At 51.4% G+C, this 19,797-nt stretch overlaps 1 protein-coding gene across 1 annotated transcript in view; it reads left to right on the top strand.

Moving 5' to 3' along the window:
* The window catches only part of LOC139237857 (putative leucine-rich repeat-containing protein DDB_G0290503), a 111,447-nt gene that overhangs the window by 24,488 nt on the left and 67,162 nt on the right, over positions 1–19,797 (top strand). The window contains exons 7-11 of the mRNA XM_070867082.1: positions 3,349–3,423; positions 5,282–5,353; positions 9,037–9,111; positions 13,789–13,863; positions 17,819–17,893. Coding sequence (XP_070723183.1) covers positions 3,349–3,423; positions 5,282–5,353; positions 9,037–9,111; positions 13,789–13,863; positions 17,819–17,893 — 372 coding nt within the window. The remainder of the gene's footprint in view (positions 1–3,348; positions 3,424–5,281; positions 5,354–9,036; positions 9,112–13,788; positions 13,864–17,818; positions 17,894–19,797) is intronic.

Below are 19,797 nucleotides of genomic sequence, written 5' to 3'. Positions count from 1 at the left end.
ATGGGGTTGGGTGCGTTTTGCAACATGTCAATAGTGCGGGTAAATTACAACCCATAGCTTATGCCTCCAGGTCACTTTCGCGGTCGGAGCGCGGGTACGGAATGGTAGAGAAGGAGGCGCTCGCGTGCGTGTACGGTGTCAAAAAGATGCACCAATACCTTTTCGGGGCCAAGTTCGCATTATAAACCGACCACAAGCCCCTCACGTCCCTCCTATCCAAGAGCGAGGCAATAAACGCCAACGCCTCGGCGCGCATTCAACGGTGGGCACTCATGCTGCCGTCCTACGACTATACCATAAGGCACAGACCAGGCACAGACAACTGTGCCGACGCGCTCAGCAGGCTACCCCTGACGACCACGGAAGGGTCTGACGAACAGGACTGTGAAATAGTCATGGCAATCAATGCCTTTGAGTCCACAGGTTCGCCCATGACGGCTCGCCAAATCAGAGCCTGGACGGCCAGCGACCCCACGTTATCCTTAGTTAAAAGATGTGTCCTAACCGGTGACTGGGCAGAGGCTCGCGATGCCTGCCCCAAGGAATTAAAACCCTTTCACAGGCGCATGCATGAGCTATCACTACAAGCAGACTGCCTGATGTGGGGCAGCCAAGTAGTCATGCCTCTGCGAGACAGTGAGGCATTTGTCCGGGAGCTCCACCGCGAGCACCCGGGGATCGTTCTCATGAAGGCCATAGCCAGATCCCACGTCTGGTGGCCTGGTATTGATGCGGACTTGGAGCTCTGCGTCCGAAGGTGCACCATTTGTGCCCAACTCAGCAATGCCCCCAGGGAGGCTCCACTGAGCCCCTGGCCCTGGCTTACCAAACCATGGTCGCGGGTGCATGTAGACTATGCGGGCCCATTCATGGGCAAAATGTTCCTCGTAGTTGTATATGTATTTTCAAAGTGGATCGAATGCACCATTTTAAACTCGAGCACAACCTCCACCTCTGTGGAGAGCCTCGCAACCATGTTTGCAACGCACGGAATCCCTGACATATTAGTCAGTGACAATGGTCCGTGCTTCACCAGCGCAGAATTCCAAGACTTTATAATTGACCACGGCATAAATCACGTCAAGACGGCACCATTCAAGCCGGTCTCCAATGGCCAAGCGGAGAGAGCAGTGCAAATCATTAAACAAGGCATGCTTAAAATCCAAGGTCCCACGCTGCAGGGTCACCTGTCGTGACTGCTGCTGGCATACAGATCTCGTCCGCACTCACTGACTGGGATCACCCCCGCACAACTGTTGATGAAAAGGACTTTAAAAACAAGGCTCTCATTCATCCTCCCAGACATGCACGAAATCGTTGAGGCAAAGCGCCATAAGCTGACTGAGTATCGTGACAGAAATTCGAGGGGGGGATGGAATGAGATGGGAAAAAGTGTTTGTACTAAACTATGGCAGGGGTCCCAAATGGCTTGCAGGGACAGTAACGGGCAAGGAAGGAAACAGGCTACTGGTAGTACAAATGGACAATGGCAAAACCTGCCGGAGGCATGTAGACCAAGTCAAAAGCAGATTTACCAACAACACTGCGGAACCAGAGGCAGACTACAATGTGGAACTCGCACCACACCTGGTGGACAGACAGAGGGAACAACCTGAGGAAAGGGCAATCCCAACAGACAACAATCACACCAATCGAAACAGACAGCCCAGGTGAGATACCAGCAACCACACCCAAAAAAAAACAGACACCAAGGCAAACAACTGGACCACAACTCAGACGCTCCACGCGAGAGCGTAGACCACCTGAGAGACTGACCTTGGGGGAGGGTGATGTCATGTATCTTATATTATTATATATAACTGTATCCCAAAATGCTATACATGACTGTAATAAGATACGACCTGTAACCACCAGCATACCTTACCACCGGGGGTGCACTTGCAAGAGACAGGTATATAAGGACAGGTCTCAGGTAAATGCAGCATTCCAGAGCTGTGAAATAAAGGTCCAGAGTGACCTTGACTTCACTACATGCCTCGTGTGAATCTGTACTGAGGGGACAGGACTTTACATTGAGTATATTCAAGACAGAGTTCGATAAATTTTTGGATATTCGGGGATTCAAGGAATATGGGACAATGCAGGAAAGTGGAGTTGTGGTAGAAGATCAGCCATGATCTTATTGAATGGTGGAGCAGGCTCGAGGGGCCTGAGACCACCTGAGAGATTGAACCTATAAAGACAATAAGACCTTGGGGGAGGGTGATGTCATGTATCTTACATTATTATATCTAACTGTATCCTAACATGCTATACATAACTGTAATAAGATATGACCTGTAACCACCAGAATACCTTACCACCAGGGGTGCACTTGCAAGAGACAGGTATATAAGGACAGGTCTCTGGCAAGTGCAGCATTTCAGAGCTGTGAAATAAAGGTCCAGAGTGACCTTGACTTCACTACATGCCTCGTGTGAATCTGTACTGAGGGGACAGGACTTTACACTTTCCGTCTCCCCTCAAACCTCCCTCTGTCTCCCCTCAAACCTCCCTCAGTCTCCCCTCAAACCTCCCTCTGTCTCCCCTCAAACCTCCCTCTGTCTCCCCTCAAACCTCCCTCTGTCTCCTCTCAATCCTCCCTCCGTCTCCTCTCAATCCTCCCTCTGTCTCCTCTCAATCCTCCCTCTGTCTCCTCTCAATCCTCCCTCTGTCTCCTCTCAATCCTCCCTCTGTCTCCTCTCAATCCTCCCTCTGTCTCCTCTCAATCCTCCCTCTGTCTCCTCTCAATCCTCCCTCTGTCTCAACCTCACTCTGTCTCTCAATCCTCCTTGTCTCACTCAAACCTCCTTCCGTCTCCACTTTGGGTTTATAAATGCTGGAAAGGCTTTGGGAAGTCAGGAGGTGAGACACTCGCCGCAGAATACCCAGCCTCTGACCTGCTCTTGTTGCCACGGTATTTATGTGACTGGTCCAGTTAAGTGTCTGGTCAATGGTGACCCCCAAGATGTTGCTGGTGGGGGACTCGGCGATGGTAATGCCGTTGAATGTCAAGGAGCGGAGATCTTCAGTTGGTGTGGCAATGTAATGGCTGCCTTTATTTCAGACTCTCTGGATATGACGTGGAATATGAGATAAGACCTGGAGGATAAATGTGGCAAGTTGCTTGCTCCCATCAGGGGGCCCTCTCGTATTCAACAAACAATATGCAAATACAATTCACCCCATTCCCACACCCGGGCGGGGAGCAATCTAATGACTGAGTGATGAGGTCTCACACTAGAAACTCACAGGCTCACAGAATTCACACGCTCCAATAACAGGAGCAGGAACAAATTGATGGAGTGGGGCCAGAGGCTGTCGGTTAATACTCTGCTTGCCTTTCAGTTACACAGATGTTCAACGAAATAAGAGACTCGGAGGCCATTGTCAAGATGGAACTAATATACGTGGAGAATAAACGTGAGTGTGGCGGACCAGAAGAGCTTCCTGTGTCTCAGGTATCGGCGTTTCTCTGCACTTGCCAAGAGTACAGGTCCTCAGTATTGTGGAACTGAAGCGAGGACACCCCAAATGTCAGGGGTAAATGTTTTAATTTATTCTCAGAATGTGGACATCGCTGGCAAGGCCCGTCCCTGAGAAGATGGCGATGGGGTTTCTCCTTGAACCGCTGCAGTCCATGGGGTGAAGGTGCTCCCACAGTGCTGTTAGGTTCCACAATTTTGACCCAGCAACGATGAAGGAATGGCCGATATATTTCCAAGTCAGGATGGTGTGTAACTCAGAGGGGAACGTGGAGGTAGTGGTGTTCCCATGCGCCTGCTGCCCTCGTCCTTCCATTGTTTAAGTATCTGAGGAGTGGCAAATGGCACTGAACACTGTGCAATCATCAGCAAACATCCCCACTTCTGACCTTATGATGGAGGGAAGGTCATTGATAAATCAGCTGAAGATGGTTGGGCCTCGGACTCAGTCCTGAGAAACTCCTGCAGTGATGTCCCGGGACAGTGATGATTGACCTCCAACCACCACAACCATCTTCCTTTGTGCTCGGTATGACTCCAGCCAGTGGGGAGTTTTCCCCCTGATCCCCATTGACTTCAGTTTTCAAAGGGCTCCTTGATGTCAAGGGCAGTCACTCTCACCTCACCTGCGGTGGTAATCGGCCCAGATTGGATTTGTCCTGCATTTTGTGGACAGCACATACCTGGGCAACTCTCCACATTGTGGGGTAGATGTCAGTGTTGTGGCTGTTCTGGAACAACTTGGCTGGAGTTGTGGCTAGTTCTGGGGGACAGATCTGTGATCCCATGCTTCCAGTGAGGACTAAGACCACGATGAGGTTACAATCATGCCGGCCCAATTCTCCAGCCCTGCTCCCTGCGAGTGACAGAGTTACCCCTCAGATTACCAGGCCAAAAGCTGAGATTCAATTGTTGACTCAGTGTGTGGTTAATGTGATAGCAACAACGACATGCGTTTATATATCGCCTTTAATGTAGTAAAACATCCAAAGGTGCTTCACAAGTCCTTTAAGAAACAAAACTTAACACCGAGCAACATATTAGGACAGATGACCAAAAGCTTGGTCAAAACGGGAGATATTGAGGAGTGTTTAAAGGAGGAGAGGGAGGTAGAGAGGCGGAGAGGTTTAGGGAGGGAATTCCAGAGCTTGGGACCCAGGCAGCTGAAGGCACAGCCACCAATGGTGGAGCGATTACAATCAGGGATGTGCAAGAGGCCAGAATTAGAGGAGCGCAGACATCTCGGAGGGGGTTGTGGGGCTGGAGAAGATTACAGAGATAGGGAGGGGCGAGGCCATGGAGGGATTTGTAAACAAGGATGAGAATTTTAAAACTGAGGCTTTGCCAATGTAGGTCAGTGAGCACAGGGGGTGATGGGTGAACTTGGTGTGAGTTAGGACACGGGCAGCAGAGTTATCGATGAGCTAAAGTTTATGGAGAGTGAAAACTGGGGGGTCAGCCAGGAGAGCATGGATTAGTTGCGTCTGGAGGTAACAAAGGCATGGTTGAGGGTTTCAGCAGATGAGCTGAGGCAGGGTCGGAGATGGGCGATGTTATGGAGGGGAAAATAGACAGTCTTGATGCAGAGGATATATAGTCGAAAGCTCAGCTCAGGGTGAAATGGGACACCAAGGTAGCGAACTGCCTGGTTCAGCCTCAGAACTTGATGCTGTAAGTGCACCAAGAAGCGATATGTTGTTAATCAGTGGAAGCACCTTGCACAGTGTACGTCACCGTGTCCCCAAAGGTGAAGCGATGTCGCATTGCAAACATCTAATGTGTGCTTTCACTCCCAGTCACTCGGATGTCGGAGGAAGCGAGAGGCTCACATGCTGATTTCAGGATGAAGCTTTCACAGCTGAATAACAGTAAGTGGCCAATAAACCCAGACGTGTCACCTTCCTTCAATTGAAGCCTGCTGTGTGTTTTTCCGAGGTTCTGGAGCTGCTCCAGAGGGTCACACAGAGATACCCTTTGCTCAGTCTAACATCTGTCTCAATTGTAGGAGACCATTGGACATTTCTCCTGCACCACCGGTGTCAGGGTACGAAAGGAAATCTACACAGAGACTAATGATGAAACCTGTACGTGTACAGGGAGGGGAGGTCCCTCGCTTCAGGGTGAGCTGTCACCAGGGTTATGCCTCCTGAGTAAGGAACAGTTTAACCCGCGTGTCAGTGTTTAACAAGAGCTCCATTTCCTTAACTGGGAGCAGAAGATGTCACTATCAACCAATCGGATCAGTTGAAAGATGCGATTGAATGTTGCTGGAACCAATGGGATCATTTGGAAGGTAGAACCGGAGTCAATCAGGAGCAATCCAATCGGTTGGAATCGGAGCTATAGAATCATAGAAATTTACAGCACGGAAGGAAGCCATTTCGGCCCATCGTGTCCGTGCCGGCCGACAAAGAGCTATCCAGCCTAATCCCACTTTCCAGCTCTTGGTCCGTAGCCCTGTAGGTTATGGCACTTCAAGTGCACATCCAAGTACTTTTTAAATATGGTGAGGGTTTCTGCCTCTACCACCCTTTCAGTCAGTGAGTCCCAGACCCCCACCACCCTCTGGGTGAAAACATTTCCCCTCAAATCCCCTCTAAACCTCTTACCAATTACTTTAAATCTGTGCCCCCAGTTGTTGTTTCCTGTGCTAAGGGAAACAGGTCCTTCCTATCCACTATATCCAGGCCCCTCATAATTTTATACACCTCAATCAGGTCTTCCCTCAGCCTCCTCTGTTCCAAGGAAAACAACCTCAGCCTATTCAATCTTTCCTCATAGCCAAAATTCTCCAGTCCAGGCAACATCACCTCTGCACCCTCTCCAGTGCGATTACATCGTTCCTGTAATGTGGTGACCAGAACTGCACACAGCTGTGGCCGAGCTAGTATTGTATACAGTTCAAGCATAACCTCCTGTTCTTGTATTCTACGCCTCGGCTAATAAAGGAAAGCATTCCATATGCCTTTATAACTACCTTATCGATCTGTCCTGCTACCTTTAAGGATGTGTGGACATATACTCCAAGGTCCCTCTGTTCCTCCACACTGCTCAGTATCCTTCCATGTATTGTGTATTCCCTTGCCTTGTTAACACTCCCCAAATGCGTTACCTCACACTTCTCCGGATTAAATTCCATTTGCCACTTTTGCACCCAACTGACCAGTTCATCGATATCTTCCTGTCGTCTTCCTGTAGTCTGAAGCCTTCCTCCTCACTGTCAACCACACGGCCAATTTTTGTATCATCTGCAAATTTCTTTATCATGCCCCCTATATTTATGTCTGAATCATTAATATACCACAGAGTCACCCAGGAGCAACCCAATAGGATGACGAGCCAGACCGAAGGCCACTAGACCCAGGAGCATTAGTGGAGGACATTGAAATACCCCTGGGGTTCTCCTGCTTCTCAGTGGAAAGCCTGCGGAAACCCTGGGTCAGGGGCATAAGCACCCCATTGGTGCTGAAGGCAGGGCAAGAACCAATCCATCGAAGCTTACATTCCCCCATTGTTTGCAGGAACATGAGGCAGAACCTCTCCATCTGAGCTGCACGTTACTAACAACCAAAGTTACACATATATTTCTTTACTGTTTATTGCCAAAGAAGTTATATAAAAACACAAGTTAGCAGCTAAAATTAAGCTCTTAAAAGCCTTTTGTTTCCTTCGAAGGAACTTTTGGCAAGGTCTGGCTGTTGTCTGTGTGAAGATTTATTTCGGGGCAGCTTGCACTCCTGGGAGCGAGCTTCTCTCTGCCGTCAAATTTCAATCAGGCAGTCGTGGGCTGTGGAAGCCGAAAGTTACCCCTGTCTTCATCGGGATTGGTTGCAGCTACGTTCCTGCGATAAGCAGTATAGCTCCTGATGTGACTGCATTATCTGATGTCATTCGAGACTCCCAATCACTGCGCTTACAGCGCTGCCAGGGTTTGGAGATAGACTGGGGAGTGGGACAGGAATGGTTAGGAGCTTTACTTCATTTTTTTTGCACTCAGAATTCTAGAGAATGAGGCACTAGAAATAGAAACTGTCTGGGCAGGGGTGGCAGGAGGTCTCCCAAACCCCGATAACTCCGCAGTCACATCCCCCCATCTGCCCCCACTCCCCCTCCCCCCTCCCTCAGTAATTTCTAAGCCCTGCACTGATGCACATGCACCTTCAGCGTACTGCAGTAAAAGTGACCCAAGTCATGAGGGCAACCCTTCATCTTACGTTAGCACCAAGCCGTGTCCCACTGCACTTACAGTTCAGCGTCTTGTCTTCACGTGGCAGAAGGTGTATATTCGAGGCTGTGCTTTAGAGCAATCAGCCATGTGGTGGCTGTATCAGTTTCTGGGCATTGTCTAAGTTGGCGTGTATGAAGAACAGATCATTCTGACCATCAAACTCGTCCTTCATCATGGACTTTGACTGTCCGATTTATTGGACAAAAGCTCTTAACTGTGTCGGTGGACTCGGAGCCCTCCCCCCCCAAATCCCAACCATCCCGTCCCGTGTACCCATTGCAGCCCACACTCTGAGCGTACGTTGAGTAATTAACCAACTAAGAGTTTTGCCAGGTGGTTCGACACACAAAAAGTTCCAAAGTCGATCAGGAGAACCTCCAAAGGACATCTTTTACATACACCTGAGCAGGTAGATAGAGCTTCAGTTTACTGTCTCATTTACGAACATAAGAAATAGGAGCAGGAGTCGGCCATTCGGCCCCTCGAACCTACTCCGCCATTCAATGAGATCATGGCTGATCTTCTACCTCAACTCCACTTTCCTGCACTATCCCCATATCCGTTGATTCCCTTAATATCCAAAAATCTATCAATCTCTGTCTTGAATATACTCAACGACTGAGCCTCCACAGCCCTCTAGGGTAGAGAATTCCAAGGATTGACAAGTCCCTGAGAGAAGAAATTTCTCCTCATCTCAGTCCTAAATTGCCGACCCCTTATCTTGAGACTGTGACCCCTGGTTCTAGACTCCTCAGCCAGAAGAAACAGCCTCTCAGCATCTACCCTGCCAAGCCCTCAAAGAATTTTATACATCTCAATGAGATCACTGAAATATATAAAAAGGACGGCACCTCTGACAACGCAGCACTCCCTCAGTGCTGCGTCAGCCTGGATTGTGTGGTAATATCGTGGAGTGGGGCTTGAACCTTCTGGCCGAGAGGTGAGAGTGCGATATCTGACACTGGAGCTCAATCCATTGTGGCCTGTTGTAATGTATGCATCTGTGAGTATGCTCACAGGTTTGTAGAGCTGTTCGTTGGGAGTAGTCAGTCATGTGATGTTCACAAGATTCAACCCCAGCCAGATGGGTTCGGGGATCCACGATGAGGCAGGTGGTTGTGAGCCTGGTGGCTGAACTGGTAATGTGTAGTGTGATTGTTAAACCTTTTTCTATTAACCAACTACTTCTGAATAGCGATGTGTTGCTATGAATTCTTAAGCAAAGAACCCACGAAACAAATACATTACAGCTGTTTTACAAAATTTTCCAAAAATATATCGATGGATGCATATACTGCACCCAACATTGTGTTTCCATTTCAGACACATGGATGTTTAGCGAAATAAGAAACTCACATGATGATTTCAAAATGGAGCTTTCACAGATAAAGCATCAAGGTCGGTGGTATATTGTGTCCCATCCTGCCTGTTGTAGGTATTCTACCCACCCCTGGAGACTGTTTGATGTAACCTGTAAGATTCCCTTTAACTCTGATCGCTGACTTCAGTGATTTCAGACTTCAGCTGCATCTCCTTTTCAAACCCATTTTCATACCATTCCTGAACCCCAGTCTTTCCATCTGTCCCATGTGCCCCAGGGCTCCCGCCCCTTGGCTGTTTGCAACACACATTGTCTCTTTACTAACCTTTGGGGCTGACCTCTATCCAAGCTGCTCCCCATCCGCTGCTGGTCAGGGGGGTTTCCACTGAAGTTACAGCGCAAAGGGCGGAGGGGTGGGGGGGGATGTGGGGAGATTCACCCCCTCAGGGTTTGCGTCCATTACACGACTGACCTGTTACATCAGTTCACTGTTTGTGTGTGGGGATTTCCCCCTCCCTTGCTGCTGATTTCTTAGTTTTCAGTTTCGAACAGCAGTTCCCACTCAAACATTGCCTGCTTTGTTCTGGCCACAGACACTGACAGAGTGTTTCCAGTTTTCCTGTTTCTGTTTCAGATTTCCGCAGTATTTTGCTTTTGTATTTGGCCTCCCATCTTCCACCCTCCGTAAACTAGAGGTAATCCAAACCTCGGCTACCTCGTGTCCGAACTCGCACCAAGTCCCACGCACCCATCACACACACTGTGCTCGCTGACCTTCATTGAATAGCCGTCCAGTAGCGCCTCGATTTTAAAATTCTCAGCCTTGTTTGCAAATCCCTCCATGGCCTCGCCCCTCCCTATCTCTATAATCTCCTCCAGCCCCACAGTCCCGTCCCCCCCCCCCCCGAGATATCTGCGCTCCTCTAATTCTGCCCTCTTGAGCATCCCTGATTATAATCGCTCCACCATTGGTGGCCGTGCCTTCTGTTGCCGTGCCTAAGCTCTGGAACTCCCCCCTAAACCTCTCCGCCTCTCTACCTCACTCTTCTCCTTTAGAACACTACTTAAAACCCACCTCTATTCAGTGAGTGGTAGGGTTCCTGATAGTATACCAGAAAAGGTTCTTTGAATTCCTCGCGCACACTAAGAGATCTAACTGCACACTTGCAGCCCATAACTTCCCTCCTGTAATGTCTGCACCTGTGAAGGCGCTCACAGGTTTGTAGAGCTGTGAATGGCTTAGCCAGTCATATGATGTTCACAAGACTCAATAAAACCCCAGCCAGTTGGATTTGGGAAATCCACGATGAGGCAGGTGGTTGTGAGCTTGTGTATGAACCGGTAATGTGTAGTGTGATTGTTAAACCTTTGCTAACCAACCAACTAGTTATTAATAGCAATGTGTTGTTATGGATTCTTAAGCAAAGAGCCCATGGAGCAAATACATTACACCATCCATCAGTTTTAACCCCTTTGATTGTACTCAGCACACCATCCATCAGTTTTAACCCCTTTGATTGTACTCAGCACAGTGAGATGCTCTCAGTAACATTAACAGAGGTATCTTTGATGTCCCAGATTACATAGCTGGAATCAACTCAGTGTACTGAGGCTGTCCTTTCGTGATGGGAGCACAAAGCCACCCAACCTTTCATTAAGTGGCTGACCAGTGTCAGACAGTGCTGATCGCTTTGGTGATGGTCTAGAGTAACCTCTGGGATGTCTTGGCACATCATTGTCATCCTTAACTGAGCTAAACTGACCTATGCGGCAACTACCTGTAGTGACCATCCCGTTCTCTGTCGCTGATAGTTCCCATCTTCCTATGTTTCTCGAGCTTAAAGCTCTGGCTATTAAACGTTTTAACTCTTTACCTCCACACCCCCAGTCAGATAGATCACCCGATCCCCCATTGTGATTTCCACACCCCCAGTCAAATAGATCAACTGATCCCCCAGTGTGATCGCCACACCCCCAGTCAGATAGATCAACTGATTCCCTCAGTGTGATCTCCACACCCCAGTCAGATAGACCGATTGATCCCCCAGTGTGATCTCCACACCCTCAGTCAGATAGATCAACTGATCCCCCAGTGTGATCTCCACACCCCCAGTCAGATAGATCAACTGATCCCCCAGTGTGATCTCCACACCCCCAGTCAGATTGACCGACTGATCCCCCAGTGTGATCTCCACACCCCCAGTCAGATTGACCGACTGATCCCCCAGTGTGATCTCCACACCCCCAGTGAGATAGACCGACTGATCCCCCAGTGTGATCTCCACACCCCCAGTCAGATAGACCGACTGATCCCCCAGTGTGATCTCCACACCCCCAGTCAGATAGACCGACTGATCCACCAGTGTGATCTCCACACCCTCAGTCAGATAGACCGACTGATCCCCCAGGGTGATCTCCACACCCTCAGTCAGATAGACCGACTGATCCCTCAGTGTGATCTGCACACCCCCAGTCAGATAGACCGACTGATCCCCCAGGGTGATCTCCACACCCTCAGTCAGATAGACCGACTGATCCCCCAGTGTGATCTCCACACCCTCAGTCAGATAGACCGACTGATCCCCCAGTGTGATCTCCACACCCCCAGTCAGATAGACCGACTGATCCCCCAGGGTGATCTCCACACCCTCAGTCAGATAGACCGACTGATCCCCCAGTGTGATCTCCACACCCCCAGTCAGATAGACTGACTGATCCCCCAGTGTGATCTCCACACCCCCAGTGAGATAGACCAACTGATCCCTCAGTGTGATCTCCACACCCCCAGTCAGATAGATCAACTGATCCCCCAGGGTGATCTCCACACCCCCAGACTGCAGTACACTGTTAGCCATTGCTCACCCCCTCCCACCCCACCCCTGGACTCACCTTCGGCCCTTTGTCCCAGCCGGTGTCCCAGCCAGCCCATCTTGCCCCCCGCCCCTCCGTGTGACCGACGAACTGCTTCTGGGCTGCAACCACCCCTCCTCCACCCCCACCCATCACCGGCCCTATCCCAGGGAGGCGATGGATCAATTTTCCGCAGGTCCTGATTGGGCCTGTCCAGCCTACGCCCCGGTTCGGTCCAATGTCCAGGCCCTGGTGTGCAGTATCACAAGCGGCTAAAATTCCACCACTGATTTTGAAATACAGCCCACAATAACAGCCTGTTTAATGTGGATGCGTGTAGGTTAGCCCAACACACACTCACCTTACAACTGATGCTGAAGATAGAGGGGAACGATCAGTATCCTGAGCAGCGACACAGGGGCCGAGTCACTGACTGCATCACTGCCCGGGCTCCCGATGGAGGGAAATTTAGGGCAGCATGTTCAGGATTCCCCCAAATTCAGAGCGGAGCGTAGTCAGGTACCCGGCTTGGAATCTGCTGTGGACCTCAACATCATCATCATCATCATAGTCCCTCAGAATCGAGGAAGACTTGCTTCCACTCTTAAAATGAGTCCCTAGGTGACTGAACAGTCCAATAAGAGAACCATGGACTCTGTCATAGGTGGGACAGATAGTCGTTGAGGGAAGGGGTTGGTGGATTGGTTTGCCGCATGCTCTTTCCGCTGTCTGCGCTTGATTTCTGCATGCTCTCAGCGATGAGACTCGAGGAGCTCAGCGCCCTCCCAGATGCACTTTCTCCACTTAGGGCGGTCTTTGGCCAGGGACTCCCAGGTGTCAGTGGGGATGTTGCACTTTATCAGGGAGGCTTTGAGGGTGTCCCTGTAACATTTGCTCTGCCCACCTTTGGCTCGTTTGCCGTGAAGGAGTTCCGAGTAGAGCGCTTGCTTTGGAAGTCTCATGTCTGGCATGCGAACAATGTGGCCTGCCCAGTGGAGCTGATCGAGTGTGGTCAGTGCTTCAATACTGGGGATGTTGGCCTGGTCGAGGACACTAACGTTGGTGCGTCTGTCCTCCCAGGGGATTTCCCTGGGACCTCAACACCCCCAGTGACGTATAGCTACATCAATCGAGTGAGTGGGAATCTGCTGGGGTGTTCTGACTAGCAGGAGGAATTTCACAGCACAGAAATAGGCCATTCAGCCCAACTGCTCCGTGCCGGTGTTTAAGCTCCTCACCAGCCTCCTCCCACCCATTGTGGACACTCAACTCTAGCTTTGCTGATGGCCTTCCTGTGATTGGTCCTGCATTGATACTTCCACGTCTGGATGGTGATGATGTTGGAGACATTTTGAAAATGTTTTACACCTGCTGATCAGCTTATTAAGGCATTGAAGGGGCCCAGGCGAGCTGAGGGTCCAGGGCAGCACGGGCCCAGCCCACACTGCGACACGTGTGCGCACCAGGTCCGTGCAGCAGAGCTGGTCTCCAGTAGTCCTGGTTAACCCTTGCCACTGGACCAAGACCTAGCTCTGTCAAGCCCCTGTGGTGCCTGGTGTGCAATGGCCACCTCACATTAAAAAAATCCACGCACAGGCATCTTCCAGTCTTTCAACTGGAGTTTAGGACTTGGAATATTGGGTCCTTCATTGAAACATCCGTGAACTCAGGTGGAAGCAAGTCATCCTTGTTCGAGGGACCGCCTATGATGATGATGATGAATATCCCATCAAGCAATAATTACCCACCAACACTATGCTGTGTTAACACGGAATAGTATAAGAACATGCAGGCTATCAGTCTTTTAGATAATGCCATAATAATATTTAACCACTATCTACACGATAAAATGAATCTGTAGAATGTTGTTGCTAATTTGAGCTAAAACTTTGCTTCCATTTCAGTTCCACAGATGTTTAGTGAAATATGTCACTCCCAGGCTGATTTCAAGAAAGAAATCTCAGAGATGAAGATGAACAGTGAGTGTTAAAGAATGGTCAGAAACTCAAACAGTTCCCCACACTTTTACACAAGGTCATATGCTCCTGTCATCTCATTCCTGGCCAGTGAACAGCCCACAGCTCCAGGGACTGAGGGGGGGCTCAGGGAGCAGGGCAGTGCGGGAGTGGGGGTGCGGGGGTGCGGGGAGTGGGGCATAGTGAGGGGGTCTCAGGGAGTGGGGTGTGGGGGTGGGCGGGGAGTGCAGGGGCTCGGGGAGTGGGGCATAGTCAGGGGGGTCTCGGGGAGTGGGGGGATTCGGGAAGTGGGGCTGTGAGGGTGCCTCGGGGTGTGGGGCATAGTGAGGGGGGTCTCGGGGAGTGGGGGGACTCGGGGAGCGGGGTAGTGAGTGGGGGGCTCGGGGAGTGGGGCAGTGAGGGGGGTTCGGGGAGTGGGGCAGTGAAGGGGGGGCTCGGGGAGTGGGGCAGTGAGGGTGGCTCGGGGAGTGGTGCAGTGAGGGGGGCTTCGGGAGTGGGGCAGTGAAGGGGGGAGCTCGGGGAGTGGAGCAGTGAGGGGGAGGCTCAGGGAGTGGGGAGGGCTCGGAGAGCGGGGCAGTGAGGGGGGGCTCGGGAAGTGGGGCAGTGAGGGGGGAGCTCGGGGAGTGGGGCAGTGAGGGGGGGGCTCAGGGAGTGGGGCAGTGAGGGGGGGGGCTCGCGGAGTGGGGCAGTGAGGGGGGGCTCAGGGAGTGGGGCAGTGAGGGGGGGGCTCGGGGAGTGGGGAGGGGGGAGCTCGGGGAGTGGGGCAGTGAGGGGGGGCTCGGGGAGTGGGGCAGTGAGGGTGGGGTCTCTGGGAGTGGGACAGTGAGGGGGGGCTCGGGGTGCGGGGCCCAGTTTGGTGAGGACTGTGGCCCCTCCCTTCGCCCCACCATTGGTGGCCGTGCCTTAAGCTGTATCGACCCCACTTTCTGAATTCCCCTCCCTCAGCCTCGGTACCTCTGTACCTCCCTGTCTTCCTTTAGGGTCCTCCCATCTCTTGACCAAGCCCCTCCGAATATCTCCCGCTCTGGTCTGGCATCGCTTGTTGTCTGATTTTGCCTTGGAATGTATTTCTACGTTAAAGGCACTATATAAATGCAAATATATTGTTGTATATCTGGCCGGAACACTCCACTTGACTGGGTCAGCATTCAGTGTTATTGTCGGAGCAGCAATTTACTGACAGTTTCCTGCTTGTTTTTTGGTACCTCCTTGCTCTCCCAATTGGAGGATTTGTTCACTGTGCTAATTACTCATCAGTAGGTTCTGTACCTCATCAGTTATAAGGTATTGATCATTTATGAAAATAAGCTTCGAGTCATCTTCATCATCAGAGACAGTCCCTCAGAATCGAGGAAGATTTGCTTCCACTCTAAAAATGAGTCCTTAGGTGACTGAACAGTCCAATACGAGAGCCACAGTCCCTGTCATAGGTGGGACAGACAGTCGTTGAGGGAAGGGGTGGGTGGGACTGGTTTGCCGCACACTCTTTCCGCTGCCTGCGCTTGATTTCTGCATGCTCTCCGCGACGAGACTCGAGGTGCTCAGCGCCCTCCCGGATGCACTTCCTTCACTTTGGGCGGTCTTTGGCCAGGGACTCCCAGGTGTCAGTGGGGATGTTGCACTTTATCAGGGAGGCTTTGAGGGTGTCCTTGTAACGTTTCCTCTGCCCACCTTTGGCTCGTTTGCTGTGAAGGAGTTCTGAGTGCTTGCTTTGGGAGTCTCGTGTCTGGCATGCGAACTATGTGGCCTGCCCAGCGGAGCTGATCAAGTGTGGTCAGTGCTTCAATGGTGGGGATATTGGCCTGGTCAAGGATGCTAATGTTGGTGCGTCTGTCCTCCCAGGGGATTTGTAGGATCTTGCGGAGACATCGTTGGTGGTATTTCTCCACGGACTTGAGCTGTCTACTGTACACAGCCCATGTCTCTGAGCCATACAGGAGGGCGGGTATTACTACAGCTCTGTAGACCATGAGCTTGGTGGTCATTTGTGCCCTGTTCAAGTGTCCTTCAGCACTGCGCTGGAGTGTCAAGACTGAATCTCTGAGCCCGGCCCGGGCAGTTGGTGGAAGGTGTTGCCTGGGAGGTGGCTTTGACGGATTGGTGCACATATCCAGGCCTGGGTGCCCACCATCACTGGGTGTAGAGGGGCAAGGGGCTGAAACTGCAAACCTCCGCCCAACGTCCAGCTGGCGAGGCTGGCAGGCAGGAGGTCCGCTGTGTGCCCACGCCTGGGCCAGGAGGGTGAGGGTGGTATGCCTTTGCTGCCCAGGGTGGTAATATGTGGGCCCGTGCTTTGACCAGGAGCTGCGGTGCTGCACCATTGCCATGTTGTGTCTGTGCAGTGAGCGATCAGACCAATGCTCGCCCATTGTCTATTGATCATCAGTGATTCTCCTCCTCGAGAGGGAGGGAGGTGAGCAGGGTGTTTGGTTCCGGTGCGGCCTATCTGGCACTGGGGGCTGGAACAGGCCGGCCCTGTGACAGAGTCTGTACTCTGCTCCCTGAAGGACCAGTATACCAGGGCACGGTTGATGATTCATCACTATAAGAAGGAAAGTTTTGCATTTATATAGCGCCTTTCACGACCATCGGAGATCCCAAAGCACTTGACAGCCAATGAAATACTTTTTGGAGTGCAGTCACTGTTGCAATGTAGGAACTCGGCAGCCAATGTGTGCACAGCAAGCTCCCACAAACAGCAATGTGATAATGGCCAGATAATCTGCTTATTTTGTTATGTTGATTGAGGGATAAATATTGGTCAGGACACCAGGTATAACTCCGCTGCTCTTCTTCGAAATAGTGCCACGGGATCTTTTACACCCACCTGAGAGAGCAGACGGGGCCTCGGTTTAATGTCACATCCGAAACACGGTCCCTCCGACAGTGCAGCACTCCTTCAGCACTGCACTGGGAGTGTCGGCCTAGATTTTTTTTATGCTCAGGTCTCTAAAGTGGGACTTGAACCCACGACCTTCCGACTCAGAAGCGAGAGTGCTGCCCACTGAGACACGGCTGACACTTTTTGAATCCTGATTGGACAAGCTGCAAGGAGCTTACTAAACCTTTCTATAACACTCAGTATTGTGGCTAATTCTGGGCACCGCACTTTAAGAAGGATGTCAAGGCCTTGGAGAGGGAGCAGAGGGGATTTACCAGAATGGTCCCAGGGGTGAGGGACCTCAGTTATGGGCAGAGACTGGAGACGCTGGGATTGTTCTCCTTATGGCAGAGAACGTTATGGGGAGATTTAATAGAGGTGTTCAAAATTACGAGCTGTTTTGATCGAGTAGGTCGGGAGAAACTGTTTCCATTGGCAGCAGGGTCGGTAACCAGAGGACACAGATTTAAGATCATTGGCCAAAGAATCAGGGGGGAGATGGTGAGAATTTGTTTTTACACTGCGAGTGGTTATGATGTGGAATGCACTGCCTGAAAGGGTGGTGGAAGCAGATTCAATGATATCATTCAAAAGGGAACTGGATAAATACTTGAAACAGAAACATTCACAGGGCTACGGGGAAAGAGCAGGGCAGCGGGACTAATTGGGAGCTCTTTCAGAGAGCCAGCACAGGCGTGATGGGCTGAATGGCCTCCTCCTGTGTCTCTCTGATACCAGTGCTCCTCGTGGATTTGGCTGGCTAGATTGCAGCGTTACCCCTGCACACACTGAGGGATTCCCGGGCTCTGACTGGTCTCGGTATGTGGATTTCTCAATGGCTTGGGTTTGCAGACTGACAAGCAAGGCAATACGTCAGACATCCAGCTGATCAAAATAAATCGCTCTGGTCACTCTCTCCACTGAGCATTGAGAATAACTTCCCGATATTCGACCAGACTGTTGCCTGGGTTACAGTGGTGTAAAAACATGCTGTAATCTGTGGTGCGACAATTTCTATAACTTTACAAGAAAACATGACTAACTGGAATGAGCGTTGTGTCTTCTCTTCCGTTTCAGTCACACAGATGTTCACTGAAATAAGGAACTCAAAATCGGACTCCAAGGTGGAGCTTTCACAGATGGAGAATAAGAGTAAGTGTCAAATACCGGTCGGAAGATCATTCTGACCCTCTGTTTTAAACAGAATGTGGTGGGATTTTAAATGACACACTCTTACAATGTACATAGAATGTACAGCACAGAAACAGGCCATTCGGCCCATCTGCTCCATGTTTATAGAGAAAACCAGGCTCTACTGGGAGACTGACAGAAATGTGACTCTCTAAAGCATTTGTGCATGTACTTAAACCCTTCCACCGTTCTTTTATAAATAAGCTTGTTTGAACTAATTTGCAATGTATATAATAAACTCCTAAATACAATCCCCCTCCCACCCGCCTTTCCCTCACCCCATCAGCACATCCCTCTATTCCCTTCTCCCTCATGTGTTTATCCAGCCTCCCCTTTAATGCCTTGATACTATTCTCCTCAACCACTCCCTGTGGCAGTGAGTTCCACATTCTCACCACTCTCTGGGTAAAGAAATTTCTCCTCAATTCCCTATTGGATTTATCAGTGACTGTCTAATATTGGTGGCCCCTAGTTCTGGTCTCCCCCACAATTGGGAACATCTTCTCTACATCTACCCTACCAACACTTTCAGCATCTTAAATACCTCGATCAACTCACTCCTCAGCCTTCTCTTTTCTTGAGACTGTTCAATCTTTCCTGAAAGGTATATCCTCTCAGTTCTGGTATTGTCGTGTAAATCTTTTTTTTAACCATCTCGGATGCCTCTATATCCTTGTAATATGGAGATCGTAAGTGTGGGCTAACTAGGCTCTATACAGGTTTAACATTGGGAAGAAATTCATTATCGCCCCGTTTGGGGGCAGTAACATTTGAGAGGCAGGAAGTTAGCACCAGGAGTTAAAGGTTCCACTCTCTCAAAAAATCCAAGTTAGCATTCCCGGAATGAAGTGCAGCACGAAACCAAGCGCTCCACTTCCTTCCTGGGTCAGTAATAGGGCCGTGCAGCACTGTCGCGTCCGAGGGGCCGGGCCGATCGATCAGCTCAGTACCGGGCCGATCGATCAGCTCAGTGCCGGGCCAATCGATCAGCTCAGTACCGGGCCGATCGGTCAGCTCAGTGCCGGGCCGATAGGTCAGCTCAGTGCCGGGCCGATCGATCAGCTCAGTGCCAGGCCGATCAGTCAGCTCAGTGCGGGGCCGATCGGTCAGCTCAGTGCGGGCCGATCGATCAGCTCAGTGCCGGGCCGATCGGTCAGCTCAGTGCGGGGCCGATCGGTCAGCTCAGTGCCGGGCCGATCAGTCAGCTCAGTGCCGGGCCGATCGGTCAGCTCAGTGCCGGGCCGATCGATCAGCTCAGTGCGGGGCCGATCGATCAGCTCAGTGCCGGGCCGATCAGTCAGCTCAGTGCGGGGCCGATCGGTCAGCTCAGTGCGGGCCGATCGATCAGCTCAGTGCCGGGCCGATCGGTCAGCTCAGTGCGGGGCCGATCGATCAGCTCAGTGCCGGGCCGATCGGTCAGCTCAGTGCCAGGCCGATCAGTCAGCTCAGTGCCAGGCCGATCGGTCAGCTCAGTGCTAGGCCGATCAGTCAGCTCAGTCCGGGCCGATCGGTCAGCTCAGTGCGGGCCGATCGATCAGCTCAGTGCCGGGCCGATCGGTCAGCTCAGTGCCGGGCCGATCGATCAGCTCAGTGCCGGGCCGATCGATCAGCTCAGTGCCGGGCCGATCAGTCAGCTCAGTGCCGGGCCGATCGGTCAGCTCAGTGCGGGGCCGATCGGTCAGCTCAGTGCGGGCCGATCGATCAGCTCAGTGCCGGGCCGATCGGTCAGCTCAGTGCGGGGCCGATCGGTCAGCTCAGTGCCGGGCCGATCGATCAGCTCAGTGCCGGGCCGATCGATCAGCTCAGTGCCGGGCCGATCGGTCAGCTCAGTGCCGGGCCGATCGGTCAGCTCAGTCCGGGCCGAT

The sequence above is a fragment of the Pristiophorus japonicus genome, chromosome 24, assembly GCF_044704955.1.
Source record: "Pristiophorus japonicus isolate sPriJap1 chromosome 24, sPriJap1.hap1, whole genome shotgun sequence".
Taxonomy (NCBI): Eukaryota; Metazoa; Chordata; class Chondrichthyes; family Pristiophoridae; genus Pristiophorus; species Pristiophorus japonicus.
This window is presented reverse-complemented; position numbering and strand designations above follow the sequence as displayed.